This window comes from Macrotis lagotis, chromosome 4, assembly GCF_037893015.1.
Source record: "Macrotis lagotis isolate mMagLag1 chromosome 4, bilby.v1.9.chrom.fasta, whole genome shotgun sequence".
Taxonomy (NCBI): Eukaryota; Metazoa; Chordata; class Mammalia; order Peramelemorphia; family Peramelidae; genus Macrotis; species Macrotis lagotis.
Window position 1 is genome coordinate 273,962,174 of NC_133661.1, and position 16,558 is coordinate 273,978,731.

The 16,558-nt window shown below is 38.5% G+C and overlaps 1 protein-coding gene and 1 pseudogene across 1 annotated transcript in view; both read left to right on the forward strand.

Annotated features, from left to right (window-relative positions):
* The first annotated feature begins 7,734 nt into the window (after window positions 1-7,734).
* LOC141522553 (retinol dehydrogenase 11-like) overlaps window positions 7,735-16,558 on the forward strand; it is a 38,778-nt gene continuing 29,954 nt past the window's right edge. The window contains exon 1 of the mRNA XM_074236062.1: window positions 7,735-7,789. Within this exon, the coding sequence (XP_074092163.1) occupies window positions 7,767-7,789 (23 nt within the window). The 5' untranslated portion in view covers window positions 7,735-7,766. The remainder of the gene's footprint in view (window positions 7,790-16,558) is intronic.
* Window positions 8,344-9,321, forward strand: LOC141522554 (ADP/ATP translocase 3-like; annotated as a pseudogene).

Sequence of the window (16,558 nt, forward strand, 5' to 3'; positions counted from 1 at the left end):
ATATTTAACCCCTTTTTCCTGAAAAAGAAAAAGAAAGCGAGAAAGAAAAGAGAAAGGAGAGAAAGAGAGAGAGAGAGAGAGAGAGAGAGAGAGAGAGAGAGAGAGAGAGAGAGAGAGAGAGAAGGCAGAGAGAAGGCAGAGAGAAAGGAGAGAAAGAAAGAGAGAGAAAATATCCTATTCAGCTGTCTCTTCAAGGCAGGAGAGTTGTTGGGTTCTCTAAAGCAATGCCATAAGAGCATAAAGTTTGAGATATTTCAATTGAAACTGAAAAGGCTTCAATTACAATCTATGTTTTCTTTTCTAGGACCAGTCTCATTATATACTAAGAAGCTCATTACCAACAGGATGGCCAGTTGGTGATTAATTCTTAGGTGATGACAACCCATAAAACAAAAGAACAAAATGGAAAAGGAATCAAAGGATGTTAAAAATTAAGCAGTTACTTAGCTCTTGATTCTCTAAAAGTGGGATCCTGTGGAAAAGGAATGGATGAACTGCTGAAGGAAATGAATCATAACAATCTTGATGTAACTGCCAAGTCTAAAAACTTATTTGCATGAGACTCTTCTCACTGATTATTCAGGGCTCCTTGCCTACAAGGGGCGTGGTTGATGATGATGCTTGTACTTGTTCTCGAAGATCATGACTCAGAAAGATGATGCCATGACATCTGGCATCAGACATTGAATACTTACTAGCTGTGTGACCTTGGGCAAGTCACTTAACCCAAATTGCCTCACACTTAGGGCCATCTCCAGTTGTCCTGTTTCATATCTGGCCACTGAATCCAGATGACTCTGGAGGAGAAAGTGAGACTAGTGACCCAGCCCTGCATTCCCTTACTCAAATCCAATTCCTGTGCTGGTCATGGCATCACCTCCCTGATATTAGGGTCTTCTTTGATAACAAGGACAAATATCATCATCTCAATATTTAGCCTGAGGTTGGATTTGAACTCAGAGTCGCCTGATTCCAGGGTCGGTGTTCTACCCACAGCACCATCTAGCTGCCCCTAGGGTGTAGTTAGTGAGGATTGGAGAGGAAAGATCCTGGTCTTCTGGTTTCTAGCTTCAAGGGAGATAACATTCATATCTCTCTTCTTCCAAGCTCTCACCTTTCATGCAGGCAAGGAGTCTTGAATAATCATTCTCCACCAATGAGGAGAATCCTATATAAATAGCGTTACATTGACATGTTCACCATAAGTGAAACCAGAAGATAGGAGGAAATTGTTGTTAAATGGAAGTACTCAGGTTTTCTCAGGAGATGAAAATAAAAGATTGGAGGAAGTCAGTTTTACTGTGAATCCAGAAAGAAAACATCAATTAATGGAATACTTGGTTATCTTGTACCCATAGCACAAAATATCATTAAAAAAAATTCAATGATCCAGCTTAGAAATAAATGTAATCCCCTATGAAACATTAAAAGCATTTTAAGAAAATTTAAGGAAGGGGCAACTAGGTGGCTCAGTAAATAGAGCACCGGCCTTGGAGTCAGGAGTACTTGGGTTCAAATCTGACCTCAGACACTTAATAATTACCTAGTCGTGTGGCCTTGGGCAAGCCACTTAACCCCATTGCCTTGAAAAAAAAATTTAAGGAAAAAAGGAGGCTTTCTTAGATGGCTAAATGTTTTTCTGTAAAAGTATTTGCAAACAATCATCATGAAAATAATTACAGCTTACACACTAACAATCTATTGCAGAAAAATTCTACTAAAAATTAAGTTATCCAATTAAGTCATCCAAATCAAATCATGTAGAGAGCTTAATAGACTTCAACTTTATTAATTCATTTAATTTAATATCTACTTTATTAAGAGCTTCAGTACAATGGCAAGGTGAAAACACACAGCATTAAATCAGTTATTAAGCATTTACCTATTGTTTTTGTACTTATTCTATGGTAGGTACTGTGCTAAACACTGAGAGAGGCAAAAACAATGCAAAAGACAACCGTGTCCTCAAGGAGCTCACAGTGTTCGGTCCTTAGTTGTGTTATAAAAAATTAAGAAAGGAAACAAGTATTTATTAGCTCTTACCAGGAGCCAGATGTTGTGCTAAGTCCTTTACAAATATCTCATTTAATCCTCACAACCATTATTATCCTAATTTTATAGTTGAAGAAATTGAGGCAGAGAGAATAAGTATCTTATTCAGGGTCACACAGCCAGTATGCATTGAGGCTAGATTTGAACTCAGGCCACTCTGACTCCAGAAACAGCATTATATTCTCTGCATTACTTAGCTACCTCTGAAAAATGCAACTCAGAATATGTAGTCCAACCCTCAGATTTTACAAATTAGGGGCCTGAGACCCAGGAAAGATAAGTGACTTGTCCAATATCATATAGGCAGGAAACACTGAAAGATGGATTTGAATACAGGTCTTTTGGCTCTTTCCATAACATTATATTGTCTCCCACAAAATTCTACTATTGTGCCTCATCCTGATAAAAAGGTGTCCTTTTTTTAAAAAAAAATTAAATTAATTTTTTAATTACATTTTAAATTTCAAGCAGTTTCCTGCCATCCATCTCCACTCAACACAAGAGGCCACTATTTCACACACATATATACATAAAACTATACTATGCATAACTTCATTAGTTCTTTCACTGGAGGTGAATTTCTAAAGATAATTAAGGGAAAAGGAACAGAACTTATATGTTTGTCTAAAATGTTTATAGCAACTCTTTTTGTGGTAGCAATGAACAGGAAACTGTAGGGATGCCCATCAGTTGGGGAGTGGTCAAACAAGATGTGGTATATAATTATGAAGCAATCATACTATGCTATAAGAAAAATTCTTACCAAAGGACAGCTTGATGGCACAGTGGATAGAGTACCAGCCTTGGAGTCAAGATTACCTGAGTTCAAATCCGGCCTCAGACACTTAATAATTACCTAGCTGTGTGGCCTTGGGCAAGCCACTTAATTCCATTTGCCTTGCTAAAACCTAAAAAAAAAAAAAATGATGAGTACAACAATTTCAGAAAAACATGGAAGGACCTGCATAAAATAATGAAGAGCAAAATGAACAGAACCAAGAGAACACTGTATATAATAATAGCAATATTATTTTATGAATGCCCAAATTAATTATAAAGGAAACATGAAGAAAGCTCCTATGTGCATCTAGAGAAAGAATTGATAAATAGAAGTATATATAGAATCATGTTACATTATATATATATATGTGTGTGTGTGTGTGTGTGTGTGTGTGTGTGTGTGTGTGTGTGTGTATACACGTATATATAAACATATATCTATTTGGGTCTAATAGTAACCATCTCTAGAGTGTGGCATGGGGAGAGAAAAGAAAATAAATTTACATGATAATTTTGTTATGTATTTGAAAGGAATAGCAAATTGTACATTGCAAATTTGTGGTTTCATATGCAATCATCTTTTTTTAATTGTACTATGTTGTGGAAATGCTTACTTTTATTCCATAAATTAGAATTTTAAATTTAAAAAAAGATGGTGCCATCAAGTTGTTGATATTTAGTTGTGTCTCACTCTTTTGACCACTTTTGGAGTTTCCTTGGTAAAAATATTGAAGTAGTTTGTCATTTTCTTCTCTAGTTCATGTTATAGATGAGAAAACTGAGGCAAACAGGGTGAAGTGACTTGCCCAGAGTCACATAGTGACTAAGTAGCCAAGACTGGAATTTGAAATCCTTTCTTCCTGATTCTAGTACTGGAGTCTTAGTTGCAACAAGATACCAACATACATGGATCAAAACTTTTGATCCATCAAGTTGTAAAGACAATCAAAATGTGAAGACTCAAGTGTTGGAAGGGTTGTAGAGAAATAAGAAAGCTATCACATTGGTGAGGGAGCTGTGAATTGATGCATTTTGCTGATAAATATGAAAATTTATAATTTTTTTGTCTAAATCTTTGATTTCATTTTTCTAAGGAATTCCTAGTGAGGACACTGTCCCTTTCTGTTAAGGACTCTGAAAATTCTAATTTTAGAGAGCTGCCTGGGGCACCAGGAAGATAAATGACTTGCCCAAGTCACAGAGTCAATATATGTAAAAAGCAGGACTTGAAATAGGATATTCCTAACTAAGGCTTCCCCTTTTATCCCTGCTACCAAACTGCCTCTTTCATTTAGTGCAGTTTTAAATTTTAATAACTTCAGAGATATAAATCCTACAAACTTATACAAAAAAATTAAGCTATTTGTGTATTTAAATTATACTTATTTAGTTTTGTGAATTTTCAATAATACATTTTTAAAATTTTATTTTATTTAAGGCAATGGCATTAAGTGACTTGCCCAAGGTCACACAGCTAGGCAATTATTAAATTTCTGAGGCTGGCTTTGAACTTAGGTCCTCCGGACTCCAAGGCCGGTGCTCTGTCCACTGCGCCATTTAGCTGCCCTGAATAATACATTTTTAATTGCAATAGTACACCCTTCCATTTTGTATTTATGTGTGTAAATTTCTGAATGATGATTTTTCAAACTAGTAGAATAAGTCCTCTTCCTTACCTCAATCACTTGATCTATTTCCATTAGACATTTTCTTGTGTGATAACATCAAAATTATGTATTCATCAAAACTTCATTCAGTGGATAATCTTAAAGCTTAAATTTTTCTGGATCCCCATGCCAAGATCACTCCTTTCTTTTTACTCCTTTTTTTATACTATTAGGAGACATCTTGTTTTCCAAAGTTAAAATCTATCAAGCAAGCTGTGCCCTGAGCTTGCCTTAACAACAATCCTTTGTGTTCATCCTCTGGATGAACTCAGTGGCAGAAAAACCCAGAATAGTTCACAACAGCCCCTACTGGTCTCTGTACTCAGACAAATACTTGTAGGACCCATGTGCCCCTCACTGTAGGGGTTACAGCTGACTGCAGAGCCAATACTCTATGTATCAGTATTTGATTTCACTAAAACAGATCTGCTTCTGGAGGAGGTACATGTCTCTAATTTCCCTTCTCCAACAGAATAAAGGAAGTTATTTGCTTATGAGCACTGTTGGCTCTTTGGTTTTATTTTGTTTTTATTTTATTTAATTTAACTATAGTTGTGATAACCTATGTGAGATCTTTGGTATTTTCATAACCTCTGTGACTTTTGGTTATTTGTTTCCAGATTTAATAGATAACAAATATAATTCTTTCAGTCACTGAGAAGCAAAGTAAAGAAAACTGAATAGAGCAATATATAGAAGATGATGGTTATGTTAAATTTTTGTAAGAAGTTTCAAAATATTCTTAAGATGGGGCGGCTAGGTGGCGTAGTGGATAAAGCACCAGCCTTGGAGTCAGGAGTACCTGGGTTCAAATCCGGTCTCAGACACTTAATAATTACCTAGCTGTGTGGCCTTGGGCAAGCCACTTAACCCCATTTGCCTTGCAAAAAACATATATATATATATATATATATATATATATATATATATATATATATATATATACACACACACATATATATGTATATATATATATACATATATATTCTTAAGATTTAAATAACTAACCTTTCAAATATTTGGCTTTTTTATTTTGTTTTTGCAAGGCAATGGGGTTAAGTGACTTGTCCAAGGTCACACAACAAGGTAATTATTCAGTGTCTGAGGCTGGATTTGAACTCAGGTCCTCGTGGTTCCAGCACTCTATCCACCTAGCTGCTCCCTTTCAGTTTTTTTAAAGTTTCTATCATTTACACTTCTGTATTATTAAAGCTTAAAATTGCAGTAAAACTGTTAGGACATCCTGTGTAAAATATATTATGTGTGTGTATTTATGCATATATGTGCATGTGTGTATTGTTTTTTTCAGACCAGTAGAAGAGGTCCTCTTGCTTACCTCACTCAGCTAATCTATTTCCAGATGTTTTCATATCCACACAAAGTATATATATATATATATATATATATATATATATATATATATATATATATATATATACACACACACACATATATATATGTGTATGTATATATGTATGTTTGTGTTTATATGTATATACACATACATATATAATAAGAGTAACAAATTGTTTCCTTTGATCCATTGGATCCATTCCACTAGGATTAAGGATATGATGGGGGTGCAGTGGATAGAGTACTAGCCCTGGAGTCAGGAGGACCCGAATTCATATCTGGCCTCAGACACTTAATAATTACCTAACTATGTGACCTTGGACAAATCACTTCACCCCATTGCCTTGCAAAAACCAAATAAAATAAAAAATAAAATTTTTAAAAAGGGGGGGAGAGACGGGGAAGATTCAGCCATAAAATTATATTCATAGGAGTTGTGTGACCAAAAGTAAGATACACATGGGTTGAAAATTGGATCAGGCCCCAGAATATAAAATCTGAAAATGTAACTGGAAATTTGAGAAAAAAAATGTGAAATTATTCTCTTCTTTTCCTCCACAATTTTAACTTGGTAAGAAATGGGACTATTCTGGGGATTGATTACTAGTTATCGGGGACTTTCATTATGGAGAAAGAAAGAGAAAAGAACAGATAAACAAAAGAACAAATAAAAAGATAATGAAGATTTATAGCTACTAGTAAGAAATAAAAACAAAGCTAGAATGGAGTTGGGGGAGATGCTGCCTACCCAATGTCCTATATTAACTTTAAGGTTCAAGCATGTGTGTGGTAGAGGGCTTGCTTCTATGTCATAGATGATAGGGTAGGACAAAGGAATACTATGAGGAAGGTTAGATGGGGATACCTGTAAGCAACACAGAAAAGGAGAATACTTAGATTTCAATGTGTATTCCAGACAGTAATGTTGGATGCTAAGCAGCGTATCTGGCACATGGTAAATATTGACTGATTATGAGTGAATGGCATTTTCTGTTCCTATCACTAAATTGAGTCATATGGGACAATAGCCATCCATGCATGTGGTAGTTTCCAAACTTTATGTAGCAATGACTCCCTTTTTTTTTAGGTTTTTGCAAGGCAAATGGGGTTAAGTGGCTCGCCCAAGGCCACATAGGTACGTAATTATTAAGTTCTGAGACCGGATTTGAACCCAGGTACTCCTGACTCCAGAGCTGGTGCTTTATCCACTGTGCCACCTAGCCACCCCATAATGACTCCCTTTTTATCAAAGTTACAACATTCTACTTATCACAAAAACAATCAATACTAATAATGTTCTTAATGAGTATTGTTGTGTCCCATACTTTGTGACTTCATTTGGGGTTTTCTTAGCAAAGATACTGGAGTGGTTTGCCATTTCCTTCTCCAGTTCATTTTACAGATGAAGAAACTGAGGCAAATAGGGTGAAGATTGCCCAGCATTACACAGCTGGTATGTATGTATATGTCTGAGGTCACATTTTAACTCAAGAAGATGAGCCTTCCTGACACCAGGCCTTGTGCTCTATCCACTGTCCCATTTATTATAATTCTATAACACAGAAGCAATGTGGAGGAGGTAATGAATAGGAAGCTGGCCTCAAAGCCAAGAAGATCTGGTTTCAAGCCTTATCTCTGATATATACTGGTAGTGCAAACCCTGGTGCTCTGGAAGCAGAGTAGTTGCCCAACTTCACAGATGAGTTTTTTACCCAAGAGTCCCCTGAACCCATCCCTTTATTCTTAAACAAATGTAACTTCATTCTCAATTAGTTAACCAATCTCTGGAGTGAGGGGGCTTCTTATTGGTCCTCTGTGGGATGGCACTATGATGCTACATAGGAAGGAACATAGAGATGTGACTCCTGATTGGTAAAGAGACTTCTGAGAGAGAGAAGGTGGGGAGAGGAAGGAATGATGAGGCAAGAAAAGGCAAGGTATGAATTTTTAATGTTAAAATTCCTTCACTCCCCATCAAACTGCAGGAGAAAAAGTTGGCACTTCAACTAGTCCCTTGACTCCTAGATCCTGTATCACCAGAGGCTACTAAGGGTGGGCTCATTGGTTGAGATAGCTCCCTTCCCAGTTGAGCTGAGATTTTATACTTTTCTGTGTATACTAACCCCCTAATTTTGATTAAAAGCATCCCATCATCTAAATTAATATGTATAGTTATTCTAATTACTCTTTTGCCATTATTTTACCATTTCCCATCATTACTGACTATATTTTGTGCCATAAATATATTGTGCTTTCTAAACTAGTTGAGATTAAACTAACAGGTATTTAATGGAACTATTCTCCACCTTCCTCCCCCATATTTAGTTGTCAGGGAAAACATAAGATCAGGAAAATAAGTTTTTAATTCTCCTGATTCCAGGACTGGTCCTCTACCCACTTAGCACTATCTAGCTGCCCTGTTTTTTTTTATTCTGAACTCCCCCTAAAATTCACAAGAGTGTTTAGTTTTCCTTTCGCTCCGAGCTGTAGCGAGTGGCTGTGCGGGCGGCACCGACTTCTCCGGCTTTCGGCCCTCTCCCGCCGGCTTTCTCCTCCTAACTCCAGCTCCTTCTCCCGCCGCAACCATGACGGAACGGGCCATCTCCTTCGCCAAGGACTTCTTGGCCGGCGGCATCGCCGCGGCCCTCCCCAAGACCGCGGTGGCCCCCATCCAGAGAGTCAAGCTGCTGTTGCAGGTGTAGCATGCAAGTAAACAAATTGCTGCAGATAAGCAGTACAAAGGCATTATGGATTGTATAGTCCGAATTCCAAAGGAACAAGGGATGCTTTCTTTCTGGCGGGGCAACTTAGCAAATGCCATCAGATATTTCCCCACCCAGGCCCTTAACTTTGCCTTTAAGGATAAGTATAAGCAGGTGTTTTGGGGAGGAGTGGACAAGCACACACAATTTTGGAGGTATTTTGCTGGCAATCTTGCCTCTGGTGGTGCAGCTGGAGCCACTTCTCTCTGCTTTGTCTATCCCTTGGATTTTGCAGGAACCTGCTTAGCAGCTGATGTTGGGAAGTCTGGCACTGAAAGAGAATTCAAAGGCCTGGGAGACTGCCTTGTAAAAATCACCAAGTCTGATGGAATTTGTGGCTTGTATCAAGGTTTTAATGTCTCAGTTCAGGGTATCATTATTTATAGAGCAGCCTACTTTGGAATCTATGATACAGCAAAAAGGTGTGCTCCCAGATCCGAAGAACACTCACATTGTGGTAAGCTGGATGACTGCACAGACAGTGACTGCTGTAGCAGGTGTGGTCTCCTATCCTTTTGATACCATAAGGCGGTGAATGATGATGCAGTCTGGACGCAAAGGAGCTGATATCATGTACACTGGTACAATTGACTGCTAGAGGAAAATCACTAAAGATGAAGGTGGCAAAGCTTTCTTCAGGGGTGCTTGGTCCAATGTTCTGAGAGGCACGGGTGGAACTTTTGTGCTTGTCCTGTATGATGAATTGAAGAAAGTAATCTAAGAACATCCTAGCTAAAAATGGAACCAGTAAATATAGATCATGTAGAATACTTAACCACATTTAGCATTTTTGGACCATTGACCTTCAAGAAATTCCTGTTGTCTTTTTATTCAGGCCAGATCATATTTGTAGAAGAGCCAAGAACAGCTCTTAGAAAAAGGGACTCATTTATTGTGATCCATTATTCACACAGTGGAACTGATGATGATTCTGCATATTGATTCTATTGGTTTTTGGGAAAATAACAGTTACTGTGGGTCCAAGAAAGCAGATCAACTTAGACCATCTGTTTAAATGCTCTTTTGTAGGACTATAAATTTGTTTTATTTATTTTATTTATTTTATTTTTTATTATTTTATATTTTATCTATTTATTTATTTATTTATTTTTATATTTATTTATTTATTTATTTTAAAAAAATCATGTCTCCCATTTGTACTTAAGCACTATATATATACTATTTTGCACAGCTGACTATTAGGCAGTTATGATGATCTGTGTCGAGCATTCTGCTGTAAAACAATAAATACACAGAAGACTCTAAAAAAAAGAGTGTTTAGTTTTCAGTTGGGTGTTTGTAACCCCATTTGAAGTTTTCTTGGCCGAGACACTAGAATAGTTTGCACTTCCTTCTCCTGCTTATTTTACAAATGAAGAACTGAGGCAAATAGGGTTAAATGACTTCTCCTGGTTCACATAGCTAGTAAGGGTCTGAAACCAGATTTGAATTCATAAAGATGAGTCTTCTTGACTCCAGGCCCAGGATTCTATCCACTATGCCATTAGTAGCATTTTTATATGGATCTTTAAGATTTGCAAAGTATTTCATGTATCTTAACTCATTTGCTCAAATTTCCAATAACTGATAGATAATATAGATATATAATTCCAAGTCTAAGCTCCTTAAGCTAGGGATTGTGTACCTAGATATGTGGGATGGGGCAACTCCATATTTGTCTCTATATCCCTGTTATAAGTGGGCTGCCCAGAAGTTTGTTATACATTGTTGGTGGTGGTGGTGGTGGTCTTTATTTTTGAAGATCAATGGTATCATAGGTAATGTCTTGACTTGTGTATAAATTGGATTAAATGAAGCAAAGTTGTAGAAGGTTGTCAGCCTCACTATCTCTTCCAGGGTCATTAAAGTCCAATGGAGGGCAAAATAGAAATGGAGAGAATCCACCAATCTCCTCCTGAAAGAGATCCAAAAAACCCAGAGGGATTTTTAAGTGACTAATCTAAGATTATACAGGTTTCTAGTTTCTTCTTGGTTCTCAAAGAAGACCATGACATCAGGGAGGTGATGCCATGACATGCAAGGGAATTGTATGTGAGGAAGGACTGTGCAGTCACTAGCTTCACTTTCTCCTCTGAAGTCATCTAAGTCCAGTGGGCAGATATCAATCTGGAGATGTCCCTGATGCAGAGGTGATATGAGCCAGAGAGAAAATATTATACTAGCAATTAGGATATTTTCTTTTCTATGCTGACCATATATATCTTGAGAAATATTGCTATAGAAAAAACTCTTACACCACCCTTGTGAAAGGCTGCCTCAATTTCTGGGAAAGTTTGCCTCCCTGAGCCAGATGTTGGGTTGATAAAAACGATCTTGGGTACTCTGTATCTTGCCAACTAGATAGGACAACTGGCCCTTGCCAGTGGGAAAATTCTATAAGGAAAAGGAGGTAGAGGTTAGAGACCAACAAAGAATATAGAGATAACAGACTGTTGGTAGAATCAAGAGGTGGCATGAGAACAGGCTTTCCCAGGAGCTCTCTCAAAATTATGACTATATTTTCAAGAGAAAGAACCCACAGAAAGATACAGTGAGGCAATTCTTCAGTTCAAGGTAACCCGGAAGATTGGAGGAAGGCTCTGTTCCACAGGGATGGAGAGGGTGGCAGCACAGCCAGGATCACCATGTGGGAGCAAAGGAGCTCCAGTCTTTTGGGATCAGTCCATGGGATGCCTGGTTCCATGGCTTCTGGCAGCAGAAACAGTTTCCTGACTTGCTAACCCAGGGAACACTAGGTACAACTTGGAAGATCAGTGGGGAGATCTCCATCAGGAGGAACACAGAGACCAGGACAGCTTGGCTCTCAATGCAGCCATGGCTCTCATTGAAGCTATGGCCATCAGCACAGCCCAGATCTCAGGAAATGGAAGCAGGTCCACAGAGCCACCCAGCAGGGAGCCACCCAGCATCTGCTCCCAGAATGTTCAACCCATGGAAGATAAGGGGGTGGGAGAAGACTGTTGAGGTCTCTCCTCTGTCACTAGGACAGGACTCTAGTGCTTTGTCTATATTCAGACCATGGTCACAGTCTAGGCCCCTATATTGCCATAGTGGAGCAGGGACCTTCCTCACAGCCCTGAGCAGAGGGGGTGCTTGTGGTCGTCCACAGATCAGAACACAGGCAGAAGAGCAGTCAGAACCTCTCATAAGACCTTGAAGGAACTGAGATCCTTGCAGGGGGTGTTCCAATAACACTCAAAAGCTCAGGAAGCACGCCAAAACCAGGCACAGGCTGGAGAAATGAGTAAACAGAAAAAAAAGGAACCATAGACAATTACTTTGGTCCCATGGAACATAAAAACACACACTCAAGAAGATAACAAAGTTCAAGCTTCTGTATCCAAAGCCTCCAAGAAAAATAGGAGTTGGGCTCAGACCATAGGAGAGTTCAAAAAAGAGTTTGAAAATCAAGTAAGGGAAGTAGAGGAAAAATTGGGAAGAGAAATGAGAGAGATTCAGGAAAAACATGAACATCAAATCAGCAGCTTAGCCAAGGAGATCCAAAAAAAAAAAATGCTGAAGGAAACAGCATGTTAAAAACCAGTTTAGGTCAAATGGAAAAAGCAGTCAAAAAAAGTTAATGAGGAGAATACCTTTAAAAAGCAGAATTGACCAGATGGAAAAGGAGGTAAGAAAGCTCTCTGAAGCAAACAACTCCTTCAAATGTGGAACTTAGGGAAGCCAATGACTTTGCGATAAATGAAGAAACAACAAAACAATAACAAAAGAATGAAAAACTAGAAGAAAACATGAAACATCTCATTAAAAAAAACAAATGATCTGTCAAACAGATTCAGAAGAGACACTTTAAAAATTATTGGGCTTGGGGCAGCTAGGTGGTGTAGTGGATAAAGAACCAGCCCAGGAGTCAGGAGTACCTGGGTTCAAATCCAGTCTCAGATACTTAATAATTACCTAGCTGTGTGGTCTTGGGCAAGCCACTTAATCCCATTTGCCTTGCAAAAACCTAAAAAAAAAATTTTTTTTAATTAAAATTATTGGGCTACCTGAAAATCATGATCAGGAAAACAGCCTTGTTTTCATTTTTAAAGAATTTCTACAGAAAATTGCCCTGATATCCTAGAAAAAGAGGGCAAAATAGAAATGGAAAGAATCCACCAATCTCCTACTAAAAGAGATGCAAAAAATAATAATAACCCCTAGGAATATTGTAGCCAAGTTCCAGAACTCCCAAGTCAAAGAGAAAATATTACAAGTAGCCGGAAGGAAACAATTCAAATATAATGGAGCTGCAGTCAGGATTACACAGGATTTAGCAGCATCTACATTAAGGGATTATAGAGCTTTAGAATATGATTTTCTGGAAGGTAAAAGAGCTTGGAATGTAACTGAGAATCAACTACCCAGAAAAACTGAACATCCTCTTCCAGTGGAAAAGGTGAACTTTCAATGAAACGGGAATTTCATATGTTCCTGTTGAAATGACCAGAGCTGAACAGAAAGTTTGATCTTCAAGTACAAGACTCAGGTGAAGCATAGAGAGGCTGGCTGGGAAGGCTAAATTATGAGGGATTTGATGATGATGAACTGCTTGTATTCCTGCATGGGAAGATGATACTGATAATACTCATATGTACCTTCTCACTTATTAGAGTAGTTAGAAGGAGCATATATAGACAAGATCAAGGAGGGAGCTGAATATGAAGATATAAGATAATGTAAAGTAAATGGGTGTTAATGGGAGTTAATGGGTAAAAAGAGAATGTACAGGAGAAGGGGGCAGCTAGGTGGTGCAGTGGATAGAGCACCAGCCTTGGAGTCAGGGATGCCTGAGTTCAAATTTGGCCTCAGACACTTAATAATTACCTAGCTGTATGGCCTTGGGCAAGCCACTTAACCCCACTGCCTTGCAAAAAAAACCTGAGAGAGAGAGAGAGAGAGAGAGAGAGAGAGAGAGAGAGAGAGAGAGAGAGAATGTACAGGAGAAAGGGAAAGGAGAGGTATAACGGGCTAAGATAGCTATGTAAAAGAGTCAAGAAAAATGCAATAGGGGGAAGGAGGGAAGGTGAGGGGATAAATGAGCCTTCATTCTCATCAGAAATGACTCTGAGAGGAAACAACACACATAATAGGGTATAGAAATCTAGAAGAAAAAGGAGAGAAAGGGGATGAGAGAAGAAAGGGGACAGAGGGAGGGGAGGGGGGATGTAGATGATAGAGGAGAGGGTAGATCATGAGAGAGAGAGAGTAGTCAGATATAACACATTTTCTTTTTTACTTTTTGCAAGGTTGTGGGATTGGGTGGCCTGTCGGGGACCATGGGGCTGGGTCTTTGGTGTGGGATGTAGGCTAGGGGTCTTCTGGCCCCAGGGCTCTATCTGCTGAGCCACTCAACTGCCCTACATGACACTTTTAAAGAGAGACAGAGTAAAGGAGAGAGAGAGAATATAATAAATGGTAGTGGGAAGAAATGGATGAAGGGAATTACAATCAGCAACAGCAACTGTGGAAAAATATGGAAGTAACTTCTCTGAGGGACTTATGATAAAGAATGCAATCCACCACAGAGCCAGAGTTGATGGTGTATGAACATAGACTGAGGCACATTTTTTCCCTCTTTCTTTCATTCACTGTATTTCTCATGAAGTTTTTTTATATTTGTCAGGGGAGGGAGGATTATGTTTACTCTTGCAACAAGACTATTTTAGTAATGTGCAAATAAATAAAATGTAAATTAAAATAAAAAAATAACTTCTCACACCAAAAAAGAAAAAAAAAGATAACAGACTGATACTCAAAATAAGCCATTGTTACCCCAAAATTAACTTCCTGATATAATCCATTATATTTTCACCAACCTCTATTCCTTTCCTATCACATATACCATGCCCTGTTTCCCTATAATAAGCCATAGTACATCCCATTAGATACTTGTCCCTTGAAGATCAGCCTAGTTTCAATAACCTTGAAACTATGTAGTAAAACTTGTATGTTCTTCATATTTCTGAGATTTGAATCTCTTTAGTGAATTAATTCATCACTTGAATCCTTACTTCATCAGTCCTGGATTCAGTGAGAGAACTTAGCCTTTCTTTTTAAGTAGCACTTTTTAGTAGTATTTAATATATGGATCTTTAAGATTTGCAAAGTACTTCACTTATTTTAACTCATTTGCTCAGATTTCCAATAACTGATATATAATATAGACATATAATTCCAAGTCTAAGCTCCTTTAGCTAGGGATTGTGTGCATGGAGATGTGGGATGGGGTAACTCCATATTTGATTCTATTAAAGACCTTAGGTCTTTAATAAATCCCAGTTTGTTTGTTTGGGTTTGGGTGTTTTTTTTTCCTGTGTGTTTTTTTTTGGTTTTTGCAAGGCAATGGGGTTAAGTGACTTGCCCAAGATCAGACAACTAGGCAGTATCTGAGGCCTATTTTGAACTCAGGTCCTCTTGATTCCAGGTGCTCTATCCACTGTGCAACCTAACTGCCCTGCAAGATCCAGTTTGAATGTTATTAGTAGTGAATGGCAAAGACAAGATTTGAAACCATGGCCCCTGACTTAAAATCTTGGATGCTTCCTAACATACTATATTGCCTCAAAAGGCTGAAGAGGAAAATATGAGAGAAACAGATATCCTCAAATATTTTTTTTTTTAGATTTTTCAAGGCAATGAATGGGGTTAAGTGTCTTGCCCAAGGCCACACAGCTAGGTAATTATTAAGTGTCTGAGGTCGGATTTGAACCCAAGTACTCCTGACTCCAAGGCCAGTGCTCTATTCACTGCGCCACCTAGCCACCCCCCTCAAATCTTTTAATCTCTTACGACCTGGGACCAAAGGTGGGGGAACAGAACACGCAGTGTTGCTCCATCATTTATGAGTGACTGTCCAGCCCAGCTCCAGGAAACTCCATCTCCAGGGATCACAGGAGGCCTAAGACATGCAGTACACAGAGTGATGAACCTGGAGTCAGTAAAATCTGAGTTCAAATCTAGCCTCAGACATTTACTAGCTTTGTGACCTTAGGCAAGTCCCTTCACCCTGTTTGCCTCAATTTTCTCATCTGTATAATGAACCAGTGAAGGAAATGGAAAATTATTACAGTATCTTTGCCAAGAAAACCCCAAATGAGAGTCAGACATGATTGAACAACAAAGACTCTTCAAGCAGACACTGAAAGTGGTCTGACCACTGAGAAACCTCCACAGGTTTACATGTTCATGAGGGTATGCTCACATGGACTAGAGGATAGACGATCTTCCAGAAAACTGTCTACTCTTTGCGTCCAGCAAAGGGTTGTGACCTTCACCCACACTCCCTGAAGTCAAAGGAGGAAATGGGGATGCAGGCAGGAAGTGAGACTCAGTGAACCATCTCTTACTGCTGGTACCTAGGTCTAACGCTTTTCTTTCTCGTGACTTTTCCCTTTTGCTCTGATTCTAGTTTCACAGAATGACTAATATGAAAATAAGTAAAATGATGGGAGAAGGTAAGAGTGGGAGAGGAGATAACTTTACAAAAATGAATGTTGAAACTAACTTTATATATAATTGAAAATAACTAAACAATTTTCTTCAATTAAAAAAATTAGTTCTTTAAGAGATGAATTCCAAGGGGCAGCTAGGTGGTGCAGTGGATAGAGCACTGGCCTTGGAGTCAGGAGTACCTGAGTTCAAATTCGGCCTCAGACAATAATGATCTAGCGGTGTGGCCTTGGCCAAGCAACTTAACCCTCTTAAAAAAAAAGAGATAGTCACCAGGGTTGCTGTTTACTCACCTATGCCCAGGGAAAGAAACCCAAAGCATAAAAGATTACCAGAGATTTGAGATCCTATCTCAAGCACGGGTATTTACTGCCATGTACACACTGCTGCCATATTCGGGTGGTGGGAGGGAGGCTGTAGAGGAGAAAAATTCTTTTCTCTCTTGATGATAATCTGTTCAAGGAAAGTTGG